This window comes from Abrus precatorius, unplaced genomic scaffold, assembly GCF_003935025.1.
Source record: "Abrus precatorius isolate BTA unplaced genomic scaffold, Abrus_2018 Scaffold10, whole genome shotgun sequence".
Classification (NCBI taxonomy): Eukaryota; Viridiplantae; Streptophyta; class Magnoliopsida; order Fabales; family Fabaceae; genus Abrus; species Abrus precatorius.
In genome coordinates, this window is record NW_020874292.1 from 34,592,238 (window position 1) to 34,618,235 (window position 25,998).

The 25,998-nt window shown below is 34.1% G+C and overlaps 3 protein-coding genes across 7 annotated transcripts in view; all 3 read right to left on the reverse strand.

Moving 5' to 3' along the window:
• LOC113872611 (187-kDa microtubule-associated protein AIR9) overlaps nt 1-12,091 on the reverse strand; it is a 32,005-nt gene extending 19,914 nt beyond the window's left edge. For 2 of the 3 annotated variants that reach the window (XM_027510302.1, XM_027510311.1), the window contains exons 1-14: nt 11,960-12,091; nt 10,946-11,745; nt 10,346-10,417; nt 8,208-8,273; nt 8,047-8,118; nt 7,865-7,930; nt 7,696-7,758; nt 7,530-7,595; nt 6,341-6,440; nt 5,805-6,139; nt 5,588-5,702; nt 2,943-3,063; nt 2,632-2,807; nt 205-340 (exon numbers count right to left, since the gene is read on the reverse strand). In XM_027510302.1, coding sequence (XP_027366103.1) covers nt 205-340; nt 2,632-2,807; nt 2,943-3,063; nt 5,588-5,702; nt 5,805-6,139; nt 6,341-6,440; nt 7,530-7,595; nt 7,696-7,758; nt 7,865-7,930; nt 8,047-8,118; nt 8,208-8,273; nt 10,346-10,417; nt 10,946-11,713 — 2,156 coding nt within the window. In that variant the 5' untranslated portion in view covers nt 11,714-11,745; nt 11,960-12,091. The remainder of the gene's footprint in view (nt 1-204; nt 341-2,631; nt 2,808-2,942; nt 3,064-5,587; nt 5,703-5,804; nt 6,140-6,340; nt 6,441-7,529; nt 7,596-7,695; nt 7,759-7,864; nt 7,931-8,046; nt 8,119-8,207; nt 8,274-10,345; nt 10,418-10,945; nt 11,746-11,959) is intronic. The other variant, XM_027510319.1, reaches the window with a different exon arrangement.
• A 1,331-nt stretch (nt 12,092-13,422) lies between these two features.
• Nucleotides 13,423-19,306, reverse strand: LOC113864854 (periodic tryptophan protein 2). Of its 3 annotated transcripts, XM_027499049.1 has the most exons (8): nt 18,615-19,203; nt 17,912-18,509; nt 17,546-17,797; nt 17,364-17,456; nt 16,724-17,095; nt 15,054-15,398; nt 14,281-14,508; nt 13,423-14,190 (listed from the first exon to the last, which is right to left on the reverse strand). In XM_027499049.1, the coding sequence occupies exons 1-8, from the start codon at nt 19,115-19,117 to the stop codon at nt 14,014-14,016; spliced, it is 2,568 nt and encodes an 855-aa protein (XP_027354850.1). In that variant the 5' UTR covers nt 19,118-19,203; the 3' UTR covers nt 13,423-14,013. The 3 variants fall into 3 exon arrangements, with proteins under 3 accessions (XP_027354850.1, XP_027354831.1, XP_027354840.1); XM_027499030.1 differs by having other exon boundaries at nt 17,912-19,306; XM_027499039.1 differs by lacking the exon at nt 17,364-17,456 and having other exon boundaries at nt 17,912-19,258.
• Nucleotides 19,307-21,732: 2,426 nt separating this feature from the next.
• On the reverse strand, nt 21,733-24,140 carry LOC113852355 (cationic amino acid transporter 1-like). Its single transcript, XM_027482582.1, has 2 exons — nt 23,756-24,140; nt 21,733-23,066 (listed from the first exon to the last, which is right to left on the reverse strand). Exons 1-2 carry the CDS (start codon nt 24,135-24,137, stop codon nt 21,733-21,735), a joined length of 1,716 nt encoding a protein of 571 aa, XP_027338383.1. The 5' UTR covers nt 24,138-24,140.
• Nucleotides 24,141-25,998: the final 1,858 nt, after the last annotated feature.

Sequence of the window (25,998 nt, forward strand, 5' to 3'; positions counted from 1 at the left end):
TCAGTAAAGTGCAGTAAGAGGCTAAAGAAAATAGAAAAGTTTTAATCAAAATAGAAACAGGAAATATCCCCAAAGCACTATAATGAATGCAACAAATACTTTCCAATTTGCAAAGCACAAATCAAAACAAAAGAATAAGATAAACGAATTTTAAACTTAATACTTCCATGACCTTCAGTGAAGCACGATGAAAAGAACACTAACCCAGTATCACTGTTCTCCCGTAACCATTCAAACTTGCTGGGACCCTCCCTTCCACCAAAATAATCACCAACTCCTTTCATGGTATTTCCCTCAACAGCATCCCCAACTATTCTAACATTACTGACTGAAGGAGGAGCTGCCATATAATAAAAAAATGGCAATCACAGAACAATTAGACATTAGCATAAAAATGGAGTACTTCAAGAACACTGATGACTCCATGATCTCACTTATATCTAATTTTGAATCAATGCCAACTTAATTACTTCCAGCTACAAAATTAATCACATGTTGACAACATCAATCTTCAAATCCAATCATTTCATTCATAATAAGTCATTAAATCAATCCAATATATGCTTATCATTGTTCATCTATAAATCCAAGACTTGAAAAAGCAGCACATAAAGATAAATAAATTAAATTTCTGTAGAAATTATTCAAATTAAGTCTTACTCCTATCCAAATATAAGCAATCTAGGGTGAGCAGATTTTAAAAATATACATGCTGAATTATAAGTGGCACTGTGGCATTGTTAATGGCAGATGGTGGAAGCCAAAAATCCACCACAAAAATATGGCAGATGCTGTTACGGTCTTGGCAGAAGCATGGTGGCTATAATAAACACACACAAATTGACCATAAAAACAGCACCATATAAGTGTAATATTAACCGTCATGTTGGCAGATCTGTAGGAGACTAGGAGCAGTTATGGATGATGAGATAATATGCAGTTATTAGGTTCAGATATGTAATTATAGGAGCAGTTATTTTATGTATGGTCTAATTCTAGACAGTTATTAGGTTTTCTAGGAAAAGTTATGTCACTTTTGTATATGATATAGACTGTATGAAAATCGACAGTTTAGGTGTGTATTTCTTTGGACAGAGTTTTTCTCTGTAGAAGTTGTTAAGACTCTGGGACAGCTTCTGCAGTACTTATCTGTTCAATTAGTGTGTAAAATCTCAAATTGTAGCAGTGTTCTATCACAAACCAACATCAATGTGTTTAGTCCCTTGTGGAAAATCAAGTTGGAGGTAGTACGAAACAATGCTCAGATATCTTCACAAATCCTCTAAATGGTTGTTTCTTTGAACTTTAGGTCCTTTACCTTATCCATATAAGCTTTAAAGTTGTAGCTCAGTATTCCAGGAAAAATAGAATATCTGCCATGTACAGAAGTGAAGCCATCGATCATAGGGAAAACTTGCCCAATCTAAAGTTGTGCATGTAACAAATGACAAAGGTGACCACTGCCCTCGCATAATGATCCCAAGCCCTCCCTTAATATATCTGAGGGTTTGAACTTTGAAGTTTGAACCAAAACTCCAAAAGGCTATCACACAAGAATTATAAGAATTGGCAAAATATGCTCATGCTAAACAAAATGCATGAACTAGTAATTGAGAGTAAGTTTAGTTTCACAACTATTCTATAGTATTTGTAGGAGGGGTTGACAACCAAAGGCTCCCTATCCTAATACAAGCTTAATATTTGGATCCATTGGTGCATGTATGCTAGGGATACCAAGAGAAGTCATGAAAGATTGAAAATGATCAAAAAGATGAAAGTGACTATTAGTGAAGGTAAAACAGGGGTTTTTCCTCCCGAAAGAATAGCAGCAATAATGGCCACTATTGCATCCCATTATAGCCAACTATTGAAGTTCTCCACATAACATTGAACTGCTCCACTACAAGCTTCAAGAGTAATATGAGCCACTATTGGCAACCCAACCAGTAAGAGCAAGAACAGCAATGATAGTGGCACCAGAAAGAGATAAATGCTAAAAGGTGAATAATGTCACTAATGCTGCAATGGGAAAAGTCTGTGGCAGCAACAATTAGGATGGAAAACAAAGATTCCAGTAGCAAAATTCAGTGCATGTAGAACTACAAGAGATTTACAAGACAAAGACAATTGGAGAAGAAAAGCATACGAAATTAGGGATGGAAACAAAGATTCCAGTAGCCATATTCAGCACAGGCCCAACAGCAAGGAGAGGTTCACGAGAAAGAGACCATTGAAGAAGAAAACAACAGAGGTCCCAGACTTTTGGATCTCACTATGGAAACAGTGACCAAATCAGATCAAGAGAGATGGAACCACTCTAATACCACGTTGAAAAAGAGAATATTTGGGAGAACTAGTGTCGCTTTAGGCAGCTGAGTTATCTCCTATCCATAATATTATAATAATCAAATCAACCCAAGGAAGTAAATAAACAACTCTAGGCCAAACTTAAAGCCTAATTACTCACTAACAATAAGATATCATCATAATTATCATTGACCACATATTCTAACAACTGCCAATTATTTAGATGAATCTAGAATTCTAGATTAGTATCTTGGCAAAGGCTATCAAGCATATTTCAAACAGAGCTACAAGTATAGTTAATACTGTACAAAATTCAATCCTCACCGGCTCTTACAAAATCTGTATATTTATATTGAGGTTCGCCTTTGCCACCTTCTTCTGTCACAGGTGTGTACATGAAAACTAAACTTGAATCAACATCATGAATGGTTAGCTGATACTCTTCATCTTCAGCCCCAGCAATGACCACAGGACTGCTGTTCCACTTTCTCCGCAGCCAACTAAAGTATGAAACAAGAAAATTGGCATAGTTGAATCACACCATCATTATAAAAGAATACATTTTGTATGTATAGTTGTATGCTACAAACATGATACAAACAGACCAAGCTCAAATACATGGAATGTCATCTTACCTAGCAACACCTTTTCCTGGAGTCCCACCACACCAAGCAACCTTAGCACCACCCCTGATGATACTTCCTTCTACCAGTTCCCCATGCACTTCAAGGTTTACAATTTTTGGAATTCCACTCCCTTTTGAAAAGTAGTAGTTTAAAATTATTCATGATGCATGAAGAATGTACATAGGAAGAAAATATTAGAACACAATATTAATATATAACATGAAATCAGACAGTTCCTTGTTCTTTTTCCAATCAGAAATAAGATTTAGTCCACAATAATTAAAAGATGAACACTGAACAGTGTAAAAGTGTGCACACAGAATTAGACAGCTTATGTTTTTCTCTGAATTTAATTTTGGTCCATTAACAGTATAAAGAGTTTCACACTATCAATGAATCATCCAGTACCACGCATATCCAAAAGATTGTTAAAATTTTTACTAACAGTAAAATTATAGTAATCCTTCTAGTCCATCCTCTCCCATGTCAGTTTCTACCCTTTCTTGTGTCATATCACACTTCACCTCTTGCTTCCTCTCCATTCTCTTCTATTACTACCTCTGCTCAACCCCAGTCCCATCAAACTTCCAACTCACCTAACCCTTATGATTTTGTTGGTTCTGCTAATTCACCCTCACAAGAAATTCTAAGCTGAGTAGGATCTGCATTGAACAATTGTATCAAAATATACTTTTGTTAAGTGGTATGACTGGTATCATTTACAGAATGTGACATGGAATGACTTGATCATTTCATAATATTAATATTCAATACTATTAGTCCTCCAGTTTTGTTGATCAAATAATATCTAGCTGCAAGACAGTGTTGGTTTAGAATTAGCAATTAATTTCAATTACAGTTAACTAAATTACACAGTCCATTTGCCAATTTATTAATAATACTAAATGGTAGATTTGCTGGTTTATTAATGCTTACTCATCATTTAATAAATTTTCATCATATTTACAGTTGCAATCATCTAACATTTTAAGAACAATATCTCAACACTGAGATGTTTTCCTTTTATCTTCTTCAGCTATTACATTAGAATTTTGTAAGATAGTAAAAGAGTCTTTCCTAAAAATTATCAAAAGCTTCTCTTCTTGCAGCAGTTTCAATAGTAGTGGTAGTGTCAGTATTAGCAGTAGTATCAATTGAACTTGAATAAGTATTACTAGCTTGTTAATATTATTTCATTATTTTTTTGTTTTTACACTTCAATATGTTCTGACCAGAGATACTTATCTATTCTGTTCTCAACTCATCTCACGGTACTCTCTCATCCCAGACTTACCCTAGATCCCTTCGTCATTCTATGATCAGATCTACATTCTCTAATAGCTGAGAATGAACAAGCATTTTAGATTTAAGATGAGTAAGTACTTACTACAAGTTAAAGAATATCTTGCCAAGTGTTACCTTATATCAGTTCAATCCCACTGTAGCTATGGTTATTTGTTGTAATCAGAATAAACTCATAGAGATAGAGAGTGGCACAAAGGATTTTCAGGTCTAAGATACCGGTGCACTTTGTATTTTTCCCTAGAGTTAGATTTTGTATAGGGGTATTTTCAGCTTTCATTCCAATAATCTACTCTGATAACCTTAGCATCCCCCCCCCCTCCCACACACACACACACACACACAATCAGTCTTTCACTGTTTCACTCAACCAAGCATACAAAGCAGATCTGTTCATAGCCAGAAAGAAGATCATTACAAGGAGCATCAAACTCTAACAAATCCCTGTTCACGATCAGTGTGCATATATTATGGCTAAGGCCCAATCTTTACACAGGTTATGTGAACAGCATGACAAACTCAGTGTTCTTCATTAATTTTCTTTGACAAGTCCACAATTTGATTCAAGAATATTAGAGTAATTAAGCATGTCAGTAACTGTACTGTTAAGCTGTTATTAATTACAGCTGTCAGATAGATGGCCATACGGTAAATTCTCTAACCATAAATGCAAGAGAACACGGTCATTCAGTCAATTCATTCAGTTAAGTTTACAGCAACAGATTTCTAAGAACTCTCTGGGAAATTTATCTCACTTTCTCTTACAAAGACAGTAAATCACATTTTAACTACTCTATCCAAATATATTAAGATGATTGGTACTGTTTCCAATCAAGAAAATTATCACTCGAAGTTAGTATATCCTCCCAGCAAACATATATACACTTGTTTCAAGAAAGAAATTTCATAAAGTATTGAATTTTGACCTAAGGAAATGAAAACAGTTATCTGATATTATGTTCACACATCTTGATGCCTACTTAGTGCACAATAAAGCTTCAGCTCCCTCGCGCATTTAGATTCTAAATTCAACAAGGATGTTTGAAGGCAGAAATACATGCAAGCAACAAAAACAATAACAAAGCCTTATACCACTAGGTGGAGTAAGATACTTATATCACATGCAAGCATGACATAACGAAAATAGCATTTTCAGTTTCCAATAACAGTAAAAGAAAAACAGGAAAATAAAGTACATGAACAGAAAAAATGAATCCACAATAACATGTACTTGGACAGCTCTGTGGTAAATTACCTAGTTCACCTTGTTCCTTTCAGACTAACTAACACCTCAAAAATTTAGTTGTTCAACTATATTATACACTATAAAAGGACGCAAAAGACAAGCTTACCCCGTGAAACACGAGAAGAGATGGCAAATATAGGAGGATACTCTGTTTCTCCTAAAGTGATAGTACATTCCACTTTCAGAATTTTTCCAATGTCATCATGCTTTGGCCAGTAAATCTGGAAATTATACAAATGTTATGAGCATAAATAAAATAATTAAATAAATACGTAAAAAAAACAAAATATGAAGCACTGATAATGATGTAATCAACTCGTTACCTCACCAGTAGCATCTAAAATAGGGACAAAATTTGAAAGTGATATATCACCACAAAACCATTGATATTTTAAAACCAATGGTGGGTCTGTACTAGCTGCACCATCATGAATAATTGTGAAATGACAGCAACACACATCTTCTTCCACAGGTTTATCTATGGATGCCTCTTTGAGGAAAAACCCCAGAGGAATACAGTCCTTCCATTTCTCAACTAGAAAGTGGAAAGTTGACTCTGCAGCATTTTCAGGGCGACTGAACTCCCAACCATCTCTAATACACAAAGCTGTATGTACAGGATAACGCTTTGCTAGTGCCACTTCCTCACGAGAGAGATCTGCAAAACTTTTATATTCAATAAATAAACTATCTCAATACATAATATAAGAATTCAAAGATGCCAGTAGAAACCACTTGAAGAACATATTTATGTCAAGTACTCCTTAAACTACAGTAAGAACAATTATTCTGCTATCAGCTCAAACTTCAACCAATAAATAAAGATACCAAAGACTAAGAATAATTTTACCAATCATACCTCTATCATTGTATTTTTTCAAAGTAGGTCCAACTAGCAATATTGAGGCTGCTTCCAAATGAGGCATCTTAAGTATAGGATTCTCCTCCACTCGCAAATGCTACATCACAGTAAACCATTGAAAGTAAAACTAATTAGTCCACATTTATATATGCACCCACATGTAAATTTAACTCTAATTTTAGTCTCTCAAAGTTAGGTGAAACATTTAAGATTACTACATTTGTCCAATTTTAAATTAGTACCCATAATGTGAAAGTTTCCAATTATGTTGCAAGATTACCAAATGTTTCTAACTGGGCCCCCATTATAACCAACTGTCATATGATTGAGTTATGGCCTTTTAAGGGTAAAACGTCACCTGTAAATGGATACCTTACAGTCACAGCACAAATATAATTAGAAAAATTTTGGTGATTGTAAGAATCCAAAGAAGAAACATTTGAGATGTAGGGAGGAGCTAAAGTAAAAAATTGGTGAGAAACCCTTGGTCACAAAACACATTTTTTTAGCCCTAGCATAGCAGGTATATTCAAATTCTATTTTAAAAAATAAAATTCTATACCGAAAACAATTGTCTACAACCTATGTAATAGCCATAATACTGCCTACAATAATGTTAATACAAATCGCTAACATCTGTCAACAATCAAGACAGGACAAGTTCAATCCCTGAAAGCCTTACATTAATAATTAAAGTAAATTTCAACACAAGATAAATTGGGTATGTGCTTATCCACCCCCCAAATTCAAAAAGGCTTTCATGTTAGGGGGGAGTATTAGATTGAAACATAGGTTCCTAAGGAGTGGGAAACAATAATAAAATATCTTGCCAACTGAACTCAAGAAATTATCTGTGGAAATGATGATCATAGAACCTAACCACAAGTCACATGACAACACATACAATCCTTGTGCTTTTCTCACAAAAGCATCATTTCACCAAAACATAAAAACATAAAGTATTAAACTAAAATAAAGATTGGAGTGTCCAAAAATTACTAATGTATAACACTTTTCTGTATGACTTGAAGAGATAACTAGATATCTCCCCCAATGACTAAGATATTTTATTAGACAATAAAACAAATTTTGAATTATATCCATGAGAAAGTCTATAAAAATAAAAGTGTTATGATGTCTGATCACTTGTTTAGGTTAGACTAAATAAAAATGGCTTCATACTCACCTCAAGAACTGGTAAATACGGGAAACCCTTAAGAGTAGAAATTCTGTTTTTGCTTGCAGCTAAAACCTGCACAAATTATTTCATTTGGTAAGGAAATTAGTTATACACAATAATACAGAAACGAACACAGCATATATATTGTCAACACTCCATACAACCAAATAACCTGAAGTCGAGGTTGACTTGCCATAGTGAGAGATTTCAACTTATTCTGAGCTACTGAGAGGAACTGCAAAAATGAAACAGAACCAGTACAAAATGTTATGATGAACACTGAAGTTGAAAGACCAGAATAAGATCTGAATTAAAAATCAGAAAAATAACAGTGTGCTTGCCTCCAAATTAGGAAGCTGCGGAAGACTTGCCAATGATGTGATTTGATTTCCAGCAAGATAGAGTTGCTGCATACAAGTCAAAGATTTCACAATGATATTATTAAATAAGTACCCATATTGTGACTTTTTTTACCACCGCCATAAAACAATAGCATCCACACACATAAAAAAAGACAATATACCTGCAGTACTTTGCAATTCTCAAGAGGCTCAAATCCAGGCCCCTTAAACTCATTAAAACTCAAATCAAGAACCTGACAGTAAACAATTTCCTTCATTCAGTTAGTTAAAATTCAATATGAAATTATCTAAACACAACTCCCAAATAAAAATTATATAAAACCTTCACTCTCGTCAATATTTCTACTCCTTCCAGTGTAGACAAGAGATTGTCTCGAAGATAAACAAACTGCCAATAAGAATAATAAGTTAAATGCTATGAAAATCTTCAAAGTACAAACAAACAAAGGTACATCAAAATACAACTTTAAAATCTCTCCTTCACATTATGCAGTCCTTGGAGTAAACTAAGGCAAACCAGAATTTTTTTATTTTATAATCTTAAAGAAAACCAAAAGCCATAGACAGAAACAAGCAATTGTAGCACACCAACATCAGCTCACTCATCCTAGTATTACAGAGAGGGCCAACCAGCCAGTGTCCCAGATCTTTTGGAAAAATGCTATGATAAGACCAATCTAGCCATACAGTAAAATACAAGTAATACATAAAAGAGTATCAAAAAAGAGGTTCACTTACACAAAACTTCTGTCAAGCAAATGAAAAATTTTACATACTAAGTTTTTCAACAGAGACTACAGAATGAGCTGAACCATAGAAAAACACTTTCTTCCCAAAATATAAAGTGATAATGAAATAGTAGCTAACTCTTTTCCAGTCAAAATAAGCAGACCAACTAACAGAGAGTACATCATTGATGTCTGTTGTATTTAGCATATTATTATAAGATAAATCAATACCCAAATATTGAATAATCATGCATTTTATTTAGATTTAGCATGCATTTCCTCCCTTAGTTCAGACAGCTACTGCATTTCATGTTTTATATGCAGATGAAGAGCTAGAGAAGAATTTAAAAGCAATTTAAAGCTCAAAAAAAGGAATTTGGACCCCCAGAAGACTCCACTAGTTGTTAGTGGAGTTGTGGCTGCATAGTAAACCCCATGAAGAAAGGAAACCACAATTCAAATTTAAAAAGTTCCAAAGGCAAGTCATGGAAGCCACCACAGCCATTGATCATGCTGTCAAGATTAGAATTCAGGATTTTTTAACTCCATGGAAATCAGCAGCCATGGATTGAGCAACATATGCATGGATTTCACATTTTCTTTCAGTTTCAACTTTTAAGTGTTTTAAACAGGTTTTTAATAACCTAAGTATAAATAGAAGAGTTAAGGCACAAAAGAAGGATTCAACCTCAAACATTCTTAGAGACACACATCAGAAAAGAATCAAAGGAGTAAACCAAAATGATCAAAGCAATAACAGAGACCTTTGGGGTATCATAACGATATTTTGCAAGTACAATATACCTCAAAGTACAAAGATTAAATGTCTTCCTTGTTTATATTCTCATCTTCTCTTATTCTTGTTTTTCCTAATCATGTTTAGGTTTATTCTATTGATTAGTAATCTGATAATGAAGAAGTAGTTTTCTTATTTTAGGGTTTAGGAAAAGTCCAAATTAGGATTAATAACTATATAATGAATCTTTTATAATCTTTTGTTAATCTTGATTTCTTAAGTTAATTATGTGTTTTCAATGTTTGTCAATTTGTCAGGCCTCTTATTGATAAGGAGAATACTGAAAGGTAAACTTTACCATTGAAAACCCCCAAATTGAACCTAACATTTTAGACAATGAAAATAGGTTAAATTTCTTAAGGAACCGCCTAATCATCATAGAACTTAATGAGTTTAATTAGATTTATTAGCACAAAAGTAGAAATTAATATAATTATGTATGTTATTGCATTTTAAAAGGAAACAATAATCACCTTGGAGTAATTCACCTTCAAGATAAATCAAAAATCAAAAAAGACCAATCTTAATTAAATTCATCAAACTTAATTTGCGGTAAAAAATAATTCGTCGAAGTTTTGCTAAAATTTGAATTCATTAATTTAAAGCAATTGCATTTTTAATTAATTTACCTCTTTCTGTTTTTTAATTTAACCTTATCAATCAGTCACATTTAGATAATTAAATTACAATTATTCAGTACTTAATAACACAATTCATGTAGATACAATAACCTTTTATATTATTTGACAACGACCATACACTTGCAGCTGGATCAATCATATAAATCTATTATTCATATATTCTTCATCTACATAGGGCCTAAAGAAAGCTCGGTCATTGCCTGACATAAATTGAATTTTATTAAAAACACTACCAAAAACAACTTTGAAACTATTGTCTAAAATAAAAAATGAGCTAAACAGAAGATACGTTTACCTCTAAGTTCGAGGATAAGTTTAATCCACTGGCATTGAGGCTGCGAACTCTGTGTCCCCTAAGATCCAATCTCTGATAAAATATAGAGATGGAACAAAAATTAGAATTAGACAATAACTGAGTCTGAAAAATTCATCACATTAGCTCGGTTTACAATACAAGTTTCGCTTCAATATACATGAGAGACATGCAACTGTGCTACCCCGAAGCAAGGGAAAGAGGCAGCAGGGCTAGTACTTTTTATGATACCTACAGTACTCCAACACACCAAACATCTAGTATTTGTTATTAAATAGTGAATAAAATAGACAACCAGGTTGGTGTTAAATTCCAACAACGATTGTGCACACTGCTAACTCAACTCCAACATGAAACCTTTTCTTCACTGATATTCCATGGAATCATTCAACAAGCATATATTTCCAAAGACCAAAAAACATCCATAACTATGTAAATATCATTCCTTCCTTTTTTGGCAATTGCTTTAGTTCAACTATTCCACGTCCATATAGACATAATTCTCTCAATAATCGGCAATCATTTCACTTCCGCATGAGAGTAAACAGAAACTAAAATTGCCGCCATAATCACGAAGCTTACCAAATCATCGTTGGCCTTAATCTCAACCTGCGGAAGAACAATAAACCGCGAATCTCTACTATCAGCAGTGGCCCCTTTCCTCCTTCCAGACAGCGCAGAACCCCTATCCAGCGACGACGACAGAGACGCCGTTCTCAACCCGCTCGAGACAGTCGGTGACCGCACCGATGATGAAACAGTCCTCCTAGCAGAACCACCGCCACTAGCAGTGCTATCCGCCGATGAAGAACTAACCCTCCTCGACGAAGACGACACCGAAACCGACAATGCCGGCTTACTCACTGGCCTCTTCGCAACTTCCACCTTACTCACACCGGAAGCAACGGATGTCCTCGAACTCGCGCCCACCGGCGAGGATTTTGCCGCAACGCCGGAACGTGAAGAACTTATAGAACTGCGCCGGAGCTCCGGGAGCGACCTCCGCGCAGGCTCCGTGGCGGAAGAAGCGCTGCTCTTACTGCCGACAGCAGAATCGGCACCGGATTTTCTTCTTCCATCGGAGATCGACGACTTCTGAAGCAATCCTCCAGTACTATTCCGTCTCGGCGCAGTAACCGAACTAGCGGAACTGCCGATTGAACCCGATCTCTTCGTCGCAACCGAACCCGAATGATTTTTCGGTTCTGCTCTCTTTCTCGCAGAAACCGAACCTCCAGTGTCTGCGGCGGTTTTCAAAGCTCTTTTCGCAACTTCTGAACCGTTCTTCTTCGCAGGACTCGGAGGGTTTTCAGGTTTTACGTCTTCAGATTGCTCAGAAGACACCTCCATTTGAAAGCGAAGGTTCTAGAAACTTGCAGGAACTGAAAAAAAGAACAGAATAAGCAAATAAAGTAAGTAGCAAGTAGAGGAACAAAAAGCTTGTGAGCGGAAGTCAGAACGCATCGTTTTTAACTAAACACGAAGCGTTACGGCTTGGATCTAAGTGAAAGGGAAGAAAAGAAGAGAGGAAGAGGAAGAAGGCGAAGTGAGAAGCACAATGTAAGTGATGATAGAGTGGATGATTCTATGTGCTACCTAGAAAATGTGAAGATCTAGAAGAGGAAGAAGACGGTGGAACTGAAACCGAAGCGGAGTTAGAGTAACATTTGAGTTGAGAAAGAGGGAGTGGGTAGTGGGTAGTGGGTAGTGGGTAGCAAAAAGCAAAAGGGGTGAGAGGGACACGGGAGCTGGAACCAATAACCGTGAGTATAGAGATGGAGCTAAAGTGGAAAAGTGACTTTGGTGGGGTAGGGTTCTTTAAAATTTTTAAAATTTGTGGCGATAATACCCGCGAATGGAAGGGCGGGTTTCACAAGGAAACTGCGATTTCAGATAATGGACCTTAATTTAATTTCGTCTCAATTTTAGCAAAGGATAAACTAATAAAGTACTCTTTTTTGTCCCTTTCGGTTTCGATTGCCCTTCATTTCGGCTCAATTATTTTCTTCGCTGTTCCAATTGACATTTGAATTAACAAAAACTTCATCGGGTTTTTATTATCTGTACTAACGACAAAACTTATCTGTCTTAACTTAATTTTTGGCTCTCTACTAATTTATGATAGAGTCGCGCATCTGTTTCACTCATTTGGTAATTTCATTTTTTTAAAATTCTAAAAATTTGCTTCTATTAAATGTGCTTTGCGACATGTTCTTAATTAATTTTAATTATAAAGCTTAACTCAAAATGTAAGGCCGGTTGGCTGAATGTTAATTTGAACATATTCTTACGTGTGACAAATTTATAAAGAAACTTACTTTCCCGTAAATTACAGTTTTTAGAGCTCAACAACTAATACTTAATCAAATTTTGATTAAAAAAAAGTATATTTTTATAAATAATAAATGTGTTCTTTTTCAATAAAAAAAAGTTACTATGTTTCAATATTTAAATGTATTCTTAAAGATTAAGATTAATTAAACTAAAATGAAGTGTTTTTTTTTTCGGATCAACTAAATACAATAGAGTTTAGAGTAATAAAACCAAAGGCTATTTAATAAGTTTGAGTTACGATGTATATTCAACGAATTTATTTTTTTAATTTTCTAAAGAATCGATTTTGATGACTATTGACACTAACAATAAAATTTTTTGCTCCTTAAATATGTAATTAAGATTTAGTAGCATTGATTTTTATTTTTTTTGTCAACAGCATTGACAAAATGTTAAAATCGTACAATTACACATGCATTTTAAATTGGACCGGGCCAATATTACATTTACACGAGCTTAAAATGAATTTTTAAATGAGGTGTTCTGTTTTAATTAATTTTAATAATTTGATATTTTTCTTTTCTATTCAAGCTTATGAGAAACGTAAAATTAGTTAAGCTCAATTAAGTTTTTACTCAAAAATATGAAATTTTGATATTTGTTCCTTCATTTATCTTTTTTTTTAAATGGTTCTCACTCGTAAAAAAATTGTTACAAATTGGACCCTTCCTTTTTTATTTTATTTTTCATTTTGTCCCCGTTTTTACGTTATTAACCAAGAGTTGAAGAAAGAAGCTTGCTTTATATTAAGTATAGATTGTAACAATGTACTCGACACCAAAAGTGTCAGAATTTTGGTACAACCCAGAGGGAAGGTTTGCTAGACAAAATAATGTGGTAAAGACGCAACTTACGAATCCAAGAGTGACACAAATACAAGTCATCATTTTGGCAAAAATCTAACAAAACAAAAATCTATCTAACATTTTTCATCAATTAATTCCCCAAATAATTGATTCAAAACACACTGCTGGGTATATCAAGAAGGAATCTCAACCTCTGCAGTCTGTTAACAACTGCATTACAAAGAAATGTCACTGTAGGGCGTAACTATCAAGATGTCTTCGTTGAGTTGCAAGTAGGGCATGAGGCAAACCTGGCGGATGCCACGCCTTCCAGAAAATTGAACCTTCATTCAAGGATAAATTCCTTTGGAAACAGTAGGAGGCAAGAGTGCTATCAAAATCCAGCTCGATTCTTCAGAGACTGCCAGTTGGAGCAGGTGGATGATGCTCCGCAGGTACCACATTAAAATAATACAATCAGGTTGGACAATGTTTCCTGCGCAAGGCTGCCAAAATCCAACTTGTGAATTGTTAACAGTCTTTCTTGGCACCAGAAGAACATAAATATCGCAGCATATATTCATTGGAGGAGCATGTATCAGCTAGATCTTGATGTATTCTAGTGATTGCTTTCTGCAAAGATTTTAGTGATGGGAGCAGATTTCTTGAGTTCCGCTGAATAGAATTCCCATGGGCTTTGCAGAGCTCCTGTCATATCAAAGATGAGAACATTTTACAGAATGAAAATGATTTTGAGCAAGTTTAAGTAAAAATTAAGTTCAAGCAAGCAAAGAATACCTGACACCATCTAAGTATAAATTCCAAATGCGGGCAATTTTCTAGAAGATCTGCAAGTGCATCAACTAATCGCTGGATATATTTGTAAGGGATTGATGTGGCAACTGCCGGAATATCTGTCGGAGAAACCGCGAAAATACATTTTTTAATAAAAGAATCTTCATTTAGGCGAAGGCTAAGGATCAAAGCTCTACTTGGTTGATTTTCACTAAGAGCTTCATCAACAGCCTGTTCAGCAATGCCAACCCAAATTACTAATGACATGGAAAAAGGAAACACTGCAGTGAAGCAAGGAAATCTAAACTGCTAGGTGAAGCAAAACTAGAATTAAATATACTGCATTTTTAAGCTGTTCAACTTTGATTTTGATCCTCATTTTCATTATTGCAAAGGAAATAAGAATGAAATGTTTCTTTTACAGAGAAAATTTTCTAGGAAATTGCTATATTCTCATATCTGGTAGGAATTTTACCATTTTGCATAATTTGTTGAAAACAAAATTATACTTTTATTGAGTTTTATGTTGCCGGTCATGAATAAAAAAGTTATTGGGGTGAAAAGTCCATATTATAAGAGGGAAAATGCATGCTCCTCTTACAAACACAAGTCAACTACCACTATAACAATTCAGTTACTAGCAATCAGTTGATGAGTAGTTGTTTACTTATTTTCAAAGAGAGTATTTTTTTCTACATCATTTCCACCTACAGAAAATAGTTTCTGCAATTATCTTATATAATGTCAAAAGCTTGTAAACTTCAAAAATATAGTACCTCTGGTGTGACATTTATGTCTAGATCAGTTGGATCAAATATGAATGATTCATCAACAGAATAAACCAAAACTCCCTCAGTTGTTGCTGCAACAAAACTCCGACCTGTAGGTGCAATTCTCAGGCATTTTGTTTGAATAATAGGTCTTCCTCGATTAGGCATAGATCCTGGTAAGTCTAGACCTATTTTTCCTCGGGTTTGTTTGTCAACACCTTCTTCAATGTCACTGTTGTCATCATCAATCAAATCTAGTGGACCAGCTTCTGTCATATTCTTTGAGTTTAAAATGTCAAGCACTCCATCTAATGAAAGATTGTGAGTTATCTGGAAACGTCGCAGCAATACCTGTACAAAAGAGATTTCAGCTAATGTCAAGCTGATGTTACCAGGATATGTGTTGGCGTTTAATACATCTGCAGTGAGGTCTGGAAAATCTTTTAGACTGAACCTATAGGAAGTTGAACTTCCAGATAGGTTCCTAAGGGAGCAAGCTTGGATAATTATGTGATCAAGTGAGAAACCATAAGAGGATTCACAACAGAGCAAGACAGAAGGATAGACTCAAGTTAAAGCAAAAGGGATTATAACTGATTTGCCCAATTTAATAAGAAACCTAGGTATAAAACAAATTAATAATGGGGGAGTTATGCAAGGTACAAAGATTATTTCGTGAAAAGATCCCAATGAAAGGGACGTTTCAAATCCAGACATAACCCTTCATGTTTTGGTGAACAACAGAAATCCGAACTAACAAGATAATCTTTTTTCAGTTATCCTAAAGCTGACTAAATGAAGTTCCTCATGATCTTACATATCCTTCAGGTCATACCATTTGGAAAACGAAAAAGTGAGAAAATAGAGACGAATACTGGACAACATTGAATAAGAGTTATCCAACAACCCAAGGAATAAGCCCCCTTCCAATTATTATACTGGCATTTGGAGATCTTATTGACAAAAAGCCTGGATACAGCTCAAGGTGAAGAAGGTAGAGAAACACGTTAACAAAAAGGAACACAAATTTTCTTCAATCAATGATTTCTTTTAGTAAATATCACGAGAATGGATCAACTTTTGAAGCTCATCAGTCTTTCACTTCTTCTTTATTCACAAAAATTATGGAGCAGGTGCGTGAGGCTTGAAAGTCTCCACTCTTCAGCATCTAGGCTACAGCACAACACAAGGGTGTTGTTGGCACGGAAGGTGCAAATTGATATGCATCTCAACTTCTCAACCTATCTACTTATTAAATGGTATCTTACCACAGTAGACGTTGACCCTAGGCTGCATATAAGCCTTAGTATTTAGATAAAACGTTATGATAAAGAAGAAACCTTTAATAATATATATTAACATATGTGGGTCCGTGACTATGTGTGCCATTATACATGACACAAGATTGAAAAGTAGTTCGTGCTTTTTTCATGTTTATGATTATGAACACTGTCCCACATCCAAAACATGTGTTTAACCTATATCATGTGTTGGACTCAACTGAAGAGTGAAAACTCATGGTGTATAACATCTGCTGTGAATCAATAAAGAAGAAACTTTCAAGAAGATAAGATTTTCAGGAATCAATTAACAGTTGATATGCTGTGACTTCTAGATAGTAGATATGTAAAAATCAACTTGATAAGGATAGGAACATGAAATGCATGCAAGCCAACCTGATCTCCAACATCATACATACAGATGTATCTGCTACTCCCCCCAGCCAATATGTAGCTTCCATCAGCTGAATAACACAAGGTTGTGAAGTACTTCCCCGAAGTTGAGTTAGCAGCTGATCTACGGTCAGTCATAAGACGCCCACCAGCAATATCTCTAGAACCTTCTATGGTGTACATCAGCAAACCATCTATTGGATCCCAAAAATGAATTTGCCCATCTAATGTACTGCAAGCTAACTGCTTTCCATCTGGACGATAAACTACTGTAAGAACATCATGTGTGTGAGGAAATGTTTCAACTGCTCCTTTCCCATCAAAGACATCCCACAACCGAACAGTTTTGTCATATGATGATGAAGCCAAGACAGCCTGCACAAGGTTAAAAGAAATAAAGCTAACTTTTTTTTATAACAAATGTAAGAACCATAAAAAAAATACAAATTTAAGTAGTTCTTTTCATTATCCTATCTATTGAGACGATAATATACGATAAAATTATTTTATAAAATAGCAAATAACTAAAATGACTTCATACAGACTTCTAGTATTTTGAACTGTAGCAACATGGCTTAGAACCAACAAAAATTACTACAGAAGTCATTAATCTATGCATGCAGCCGAAGAAAATCTAACTAACATTTGTGGGAGAAAATATCAGCCCATGAACAGGAGCTCCGTGACCACTAAGCACGTCCAACAAGCGGCCCGTTCTCATCGACCAAACAAAAATCTGTTACACATATCATTGAGCAAAAAGTATGAAAATTAAAATAAAATAACTACCAAGTCAAGAACCACCAAATTTGGATAAAATTATACCTCAAAGGAATCTGAAGTCCCTGCACAAATCACTTCACCACTTTGATCAGCTGTCAGGGAAACAAACTGCCTAGAAGAAGGGGTTGTGAATGTCCTAAAATTCCGGTAACGTAACAAATCCCATGCACGAATGGTCCCATCAAGTGATGCACTAAGCAGGCAATTGTTACTTGCCATAAAATGTAGAGCCGTGACAGCATTGCTGTGCTCAGAAAATGTAACAAAACAAAAGCCTGAGGAAAGAGTCCACACCTGTAAGACACAAGCATAAAACTTTCACTTCAACTCACTTTTAAACACACAATTTCAAAACTAATGCAAGAAGATCAATTTTCAAATCCAGGAAGACAACTCAAACTCAATCACCTTCACTTTATTATCATCTGCTCCAGTAGCAAGGAGCTGCGAGTCTGATGAATATGCAACGCAATTCACATCAAAGTAGTGTCCCTGCTGCTTCAAAATGTAGCTCTCAGACCGCCACTCCCACACAAGCAGCTGGCCCAATTTTGCGCAGCCAAAGGTCAACCAATTCCCAAGCTCATTAAACACCGCAGTGGAGATCTTCTCCCTTGATATAGACAACAAATGAATGCACACAAAATCTGGCATCTGATACAACCCAAACACACCACTAGAAAATCCAACAACCACCATGTCCATCCCTCTATGATAATCACATGCTGTTACCTTCGCCGGCGCCTGCACAAAACTGTCCTTCCTCAGTAACTCCCACTTCCCTCTGCTCAAGTAATCCTCTCCATCATCCTCAACATCACAATTCTTTCTCTTCTTCGCATTCCCACTCTCACTAATCTCCAAATTCCCTTCCACGTCCCTGTCCGGCGTCCCCGGTGATGGTGGCTCCAATCCATCATCATCACCATCACCATTTTCATCACGAGTAAACCCCCAGCTAAACAAATAGCAATCCCTAGTGATCGTATAAGCCTTACAAACCTTACTAGTTTTCGAATCAACACCAAAGAACGATCCTATAACCGAATCCCTGTGCCCCAGAAACATGAAAGGCCTGTTCTTAACACTTTTATTCGATTTCTTCAAGCACAAGATTCTCGCGGTTAAGTCCTTGGACCCGACGATCAAGTACTTTGAGTCAGGGCTCCAGTCCAATGAGGTGACTTTGGCGGTGAAATCGGTGAAGGTCCGAATCAACTCGAAGGGAAAGTACTCCTTGCGAAACGCCGGTGAACGCCAGATCTGGACGAGCTTGCCGGCAGCGACGGCGATGAGGGCACCGTCGGGGCTGAACTTGACGGCAGCGACGCGGTGCTTGAAGGTTATGCGGTGGAGAAGGGTGCGACGGCGGAGGTTGATGAAGAGGCAACGGTTGCGGTCATCGACGGCGAGGAGGAAGGTGGCGTCGGGGGAGACGGCGATGCGGGAGACGTTGGAAGAGGATTGGAATGGGAGGGTGGTGGTTTCGGACTTGAGGAGGTCGGTGACGGCGACGCGGTTACCGATGGGTGAGAGTAGCAGGGTGTTGTTAGAAATGACGGCGTTGCCCCCCCTGTAGGGAGCCCCCAGAAGGTTCTGGAACCTGAAGTTCATCGTGTTGTTTAGGTGTTGGGGAAGTGGAACAGCTACGTTACTTGCATGAACTGTGTCTCTGTGTTGCTGTTAGGGTGGCTCTGCGAGAGGCGGGAATCGAAGTTTAGGACTTTAGGGTTTTAGGGATTCTTCTCCGTCATTAAACTCGAACAAAAACGGTATTGTTTAAAAACCCTTCTTCAGACTTTTGTCTTTTACCATCTTTCATGTTTTTTCTTTTATAAACTTAAAATATGTTTTTTTAATAAAATCATTTAAAATAAAATATAATAATATTTTTTTAAAATTCTAAACAAAATTCAGTTCAATTTCTAAAATTATAAATATTCATTTATTTCGTTTAAAAATTTTGAAAAATATTTTTAAATTCTTATAACTATAAAAATGTGATACTTTAATTTTAATTGTAAATATTCGTTCATTTAATTTTTAAAATTATGAAAAAAATTATTTAGTTCTTAAAACTATTAAATAAAAATTTTCTTCTCTTAATCTCCAATAAGATTGTGAGGACATGTAAAATGTGATAAATCTTAAAATTTTAAAGAAAGACAACTTTTTAGTTCTCAAAATAATACATAAAAAATCTTTTTGTTTAAACTCCAACAAATTTGTATGAATAAAATGTGACGGCAACATTAGTCTAGGATTTCCTCTTTTACTTCAATTTTCATTAAAAGAATATTGAATTGTGTATATGGCTCTCTCCTTCTTGTATAAATGTTCATTTATTATTTTTGTAAAATATTTAAGGGAATTCTATAATATATTTTCTAGCTATATGACAAAATATTAGGATTGACTATTGCTAATTTTTATTTTTAAACAAAAATATTTGAAAGAGTTATTTTAAATCAAAACCTTATAAGAGTTATTCGCTCTTCCTCGCTATGCAAGGTAACTTTTTTTGCATCCAGAAATTTTTTAAAATTTTAATCTTAATTGAAAAATTTATTTTGTTTAACATAATATAATAATTAAAATTTATAAAATTTCCTAATTTAAAAATAGTCATGCAATATATATTATTCAATAAATTCACAGTTCCTTATTATTTCCGTGAATTTTCTTCCGGATTTTTGACATAAAAGTTTTTTTTACTACATTTCTGTCATTTTAACTATTTTAAATACTGAAGAAAATAAATATCTTACATCCTCTAAACATGTATTTATTGTTTTTCTATGAAATATACAATTATTTGATGTACACAAATTCTTTATTTTACCCTTCTAAGATTTACTTAATCAGTTGAATGTACTTATAATGTTTAAATTCAAACAATATGAATATTTAATCTCACAAATGCTTCAATCAAATTAGAGCAATTGAGATAGTGGAAATATTAAATTTTAGATTTCAGGCAATTGAAATGAATCAATTTAATACACTCAACTGTAAAATCAATTCAATCAAAAGAAGCAACCATATAGAGCGGAAGGCCACCGATTTCAAAACTACATTTGCAAACAAATTCCAAAGTATGCTTTTGTAATTTATAATATTTCAAAATTCAAAACATAGGAATATCCATGCGACTGAATTTTGTTGGGCTATATGGGTGAAGGGTACGGGTACACTTTTAAATTTATGGGTACCACATAATTTATTTATTTATTTTATTCAATTTAATTTAAATTCAACGTGTGTAGTGCATTTAGATGTAATAGGTAAATTTATTATTAATTTTTTTTTCGCATACACATGAAATATAAATTTTTCTAATATTATATTTTCGTCTCTTTTACTTTGTTTTTTTTTCCAGAAAAAAATGTTTATAAATTTTTTTTTCTAGAGGTATAAAAGAAAATGTATAAGTAAATAATCCCAAACAAATACTTTTCAACTTTAAAAAAATTAATTTTGGTTTTTCTTATCTTAATCTTTACACTCTTTTTTTACGCATCTTAATTATTTATTTCTCGTTACATTTGCATTTACATTTTCACTTTCTATCCGTTCCCATCCCATCCCTATTTCTCAAGGTGCATAGAACCATTGAAGTGTACGAATTTTTTCCCTAGTGTATATTGATTAACCTGCAGATAACAAAAATGAATTTAAACATGACATTTCTAAAGGATGATGATTTTATACATTATTTTTTTACACTATCAGTATATTACTTTACTTTAAAATGATAATAAGATATTCTAACATACCTTATGTATTTTTTATTTGCAAACAAGGGAGAGGATGATATGAAGTAATTTTGATTTACAAATATCATTCCCGATTAATAGAAGATGAAATGCCAAAAAAAAAAAAAAACCGTGAAAGTATTATAATTTTAACAATGTAGCACCAATAATTAATATCATAAATCCATAATGCGTACCAAACTTCGGAGACAAGTTGACCGAAAAAAAATTTGAGGAAATCTTTTATCTTATTGGTCAACATATGCATTTTTCTTTTCTGAATATATACACTCAGAGATATTTTCTTGGTTGCCTAAGTTAATATCAACTAGCAAAAATGTGTGTGTGTGTGTGTGTGAGCGCCCAATGGTGGGATTTACATAATTAATGTCTCAACTCTCACATCCATGATTGATATATTAATTTGAAAGAAGTAAAGTTCTTCCATCGCTAATATCAACTGAAGACGCTACCTCAAACTAACTCCTTTTCAACGATACTTTCTGTCTTAAATTCCTTAGCTGTGTCATATGAAGCATGTAACCCAAAGAGGATATAGTAAACCAAGAGAAGTACTGTCCAGATACCAAACCTGATAAATGAATCTTTATCTATTGATCCAAGAAGAAATATGTTAGCAAAAATAGATATCGAAGGTAGCCATGGAACTAAAGGCACGCCCCAAACTTTTGGCTGCTTCATTTGTGGAACAAGAAACCAAAGCCCTCCAGTAGACACAACCCAAATAAATCCAAATATAGCATAGCCAATCCAACCATTACTAAGTGCCCAATAACATGAAGCGCCACATGAAGAGCCCATAATTAACACAAGAAACACTATGAGCTTGATTTGGTTCTCCTTTGTTGTCACCCCACTTGAATAGTACCTACGCACAATGAGGGCAACTGCAACTAACATGAAGATGATGAGAGTGGAAATTGACAAGAGGTTAGAGAGAATTTCAAGTTCAGTGAAAAAAGCAATTATAGCTGTGGCCACAATCAATGCAATTGTAGCATTCACAGGTGTCCCAGTCTTCTCATCCACATGAGCAAACCAAGGGGGCATCATGTGGGTGCGTGCAATGTGGGTTAAATAACGAGCTTGACCCACTGCACTCACCAACAACACAGAGGTCATCCCTTTCAAAGCACCAAATGCAACAATATACTTGGCCCAATCCCACCCTATATCACTGAACGCAACTGAAAAAGGTGCATCTATGTCAATTCTATTGTAAGGTTGCATAAGGCATAGTGTGGCTGCTAGCAAGCAATATGCCACTGTGGTAATCACCATTGCACCAAGAAGACCAATTGGAATGTCCCTTGATGGGTTCTTGGTCTCTTCAGCCATGGTTGAAACAGCATCAAAGCCCACATAAGCAAAGTAAAGCACGGATGAAGCTTGGAATATACCCCTAACACCATAGGGAGCAAAGGGCACATAATTTTCAGGTTTGGCATGGATGAGACCAGCAATGATAATGAAGACAATGATGATCATGTGAACCACTGAGGCAATGTAGTTGAAGACTGAAGAGCCTTTGGTGGTGTAGACTATAATCAGGCATATTATTATAAGGACTGCAACTGCTATAGGGTCAAGGTGGCCATAATCAGGGTTCATGTTATGGACCACTATGCGAAAATCATCAGGGCTTTTGTTGCAAAGGGTGGCAAAGTATGAGGTCCATGACCGTGCTACAGCGGCACAACTTACTACATATTCTAGAAGGATGTTTCCACCAGCTATGAAGGCTACAAAGTCTCCTAGCTCAACTCTTAAGTAGGAAAATGACCCACCTAAAGAAAAAGATCATGAACAAAACAAAAGTGAAATTGCTATCAAATTCAAGACGTACCCATTACAGAAATTGTATTGATATAAAAAATCTATATATTGAAGAGAGAAATAAAAAGATAAGATGGTTCATACGATTGATAAAAATAAAGAGAAAAATATATCGTAGAAAATGCTATACAAATTTATCGTAAGAATAAGTTATCTTTAAATTATTTATATACTCCTAGTGACAATATGCGTGTTTGTATTGAAAGTGTAAAACGAGTACCTTCTTAGTCACCTACTACTCACTTTATAGAAAAACATTATATTATATGAAATATTTTTTTACCTTAAATTCTTTCTATCTCTTAGACAAAATATTTCTCTCTTTCTAAACGTTGTTTCTCTTTTCATTCGTAAAAGACCCATCTCTTGATTAGTTTAAAACACATCGGTACTATACCATTAAAAAAAAAACATTTGAAATTTGATTAAAACTAACTATTCACACATATAGCAATTTAAATTTTTTTTTGTTAATTAATACAAAAATTTGTAATCTCTAAGTATACAAACAAATTTAGTTTTAATCTTCAAAGTTTCTATTGATTTTAACACCCATGAATTCTAAAATTCTAACGATATTCATATACTTAAAATGATAGAGGAAGTAAACAGTGAACTCATGCAAGTTACAAGTACGTACCGGCAACGGGAATTTCGACAGCAAACTCGGTGTAACAAAAGACTGAGAGCGAGGTGGAGACACCAGAAACCACATAAGACAATATCACCGCGGGACCGACAACCTCTCTGGCCTCGACTCCGGTGAGAACGAATATTCCGGCGCCGATGACACATCCGACACCCAACCACATGAGATCCCACCAATTTAGAGTCCTCTTCATCTCGTGGCCACTCCTCGCCTTCATCTCCACCACTTCCTCGTGCTCACTGGATCGCGTTAAGATCCGATCCTTCAGCCTCTGCGGAGTATTTTTTAGCGACTGCCCATAGTTGCTCCAACTCTTAAACGACTCCTCCGGGAAGAAGTCGTTTTTCTGAAACGTGCAACGCCTCCTTTGCATACCCCTTCCTCTTCTTTTTCACGACGTTGTGTTTCGACGATACAAAGCTACAACTAACAAAACTTTCTTATATTTCTCACTCTGCACTTTTCTCACTGTGTATCTGAACCAGTAACGAAACCCGAGTTTATAGTGAAGTATGTAATATATCCCGCGCCAAAGATGCAATGCCATAGAAACCTAGCCAAGCCATGGTTTAGTTGTTACCGTTGGAGCAATTTTTGTTCGTTTTGTTACAGTCAACCAATTGATCATTTACTATGTCAAACAAAAAAGAAAAAAACAAAACAAACAAAAGGAATTTCTCTTGTAGATTTATTTTTATTTTTTTATTTTCAATTTAGTCCAACAAAAGTTTTACAACATAATCTACCCTCTCCATCTGAACTCTAAAGATTTTATTCTAATTCCCTTCCTTTCATAATATTATTTTAATTAATTACACACGTTTCACATATGTCTACAAAACAATCTTAAATGAACACTGCGAAGAAAATGGTTCTTATATGATTTTTTAGAATCTCAATATTAAATTAGTGGTTGTTCCAAAAAGTTTATTATTATTATTATAACTTAAAAGGCTACGTTAAGTTACTTAAAAATGCTACTTAATTTATATCTAAAAATAAACACATACAATAATAATATTTTTAAACAAATAATATAATAAATTTATTAAAAAATTCAATATATTTTTTTTTATAATTTCACCATTTCAAAATATAACAGTATGTCGTAATCAATTTATAACTTAATTATAACCAAATGGATTACAAACTTTTATAAAATCAAAATCAAAATATCTATTAGATGATTAAAATAAAAATTTAACACGTTAACAGCGAATGTTTAAAATATAACAAAATTAAGAAAATAAAAAAGAAACAAAACCACCAAAACAACATAATTTGTTAAATAGATATCTTATTAAAATAGATATTCTTAGTTATATGCAACTTTGCTATCTAATAATAATTTGAAAACATTAAATAAATAAGAGTCATACGTAAATTGAATAAGAGCATAATAACAATCATGTTAACAATAAAGAAAAAACAAATAATAACAATCACGTTGTAAGTGTACTTGTTTATAACATTATTTATAAAAATAAATTCATTCTTATAATTTTTAAAAGAATGGAGATCAAAAGTTCACAAACTTATACTTTTAAATAAAAATATAATTTCAATCATAATTATTATAATAAGATAAATAGGTGTATAAAAGTAAAATAATAATAATAATTTCAAAAATATCATAAAAACAAAAATATAAGTATAATATTATAAGAGTCACTCACCAGAAAACTAAACTTTAAGATAGTTTCACTTCATAAACAATTTGTTTACTTCCAATTGAGATATTTTTCTATAAAAGTAACTTCATCTATGAGAGGTAACATTTTTCTTGCATTCATAATGTCATAATTAATATCTATAGAGATAATTTCACTTTATTGATAAGCTTATTCGTGTATTAATAACTTTATATAATAAATAGTCTTTTAATTTCATAATACAACTAGTTATTGCTACTAAAGGTTATAATATTTTTACTAAAAAAATTTACATTATAGAAAATTATTTTGATACATAAATCAAATTTATTCTCAATAAAAAAGTTTTAATATTTATGTTTCATAATTGAATATCACTAAACAAAATCAAAATAAATACTTATTTTACACTTTTAAGATAAATTCATATAATTAAATTAAATATATAAGGGTCAAAAAATTCTAACATAACTTCTCAAAATAATATTTACGTCATAGAAAATCATTTATATACCTAACTCAAAATTTGTTTCAATAAAAAGAAATCTTGATATTTATGTTTCATGATTTCAAACGAAATCA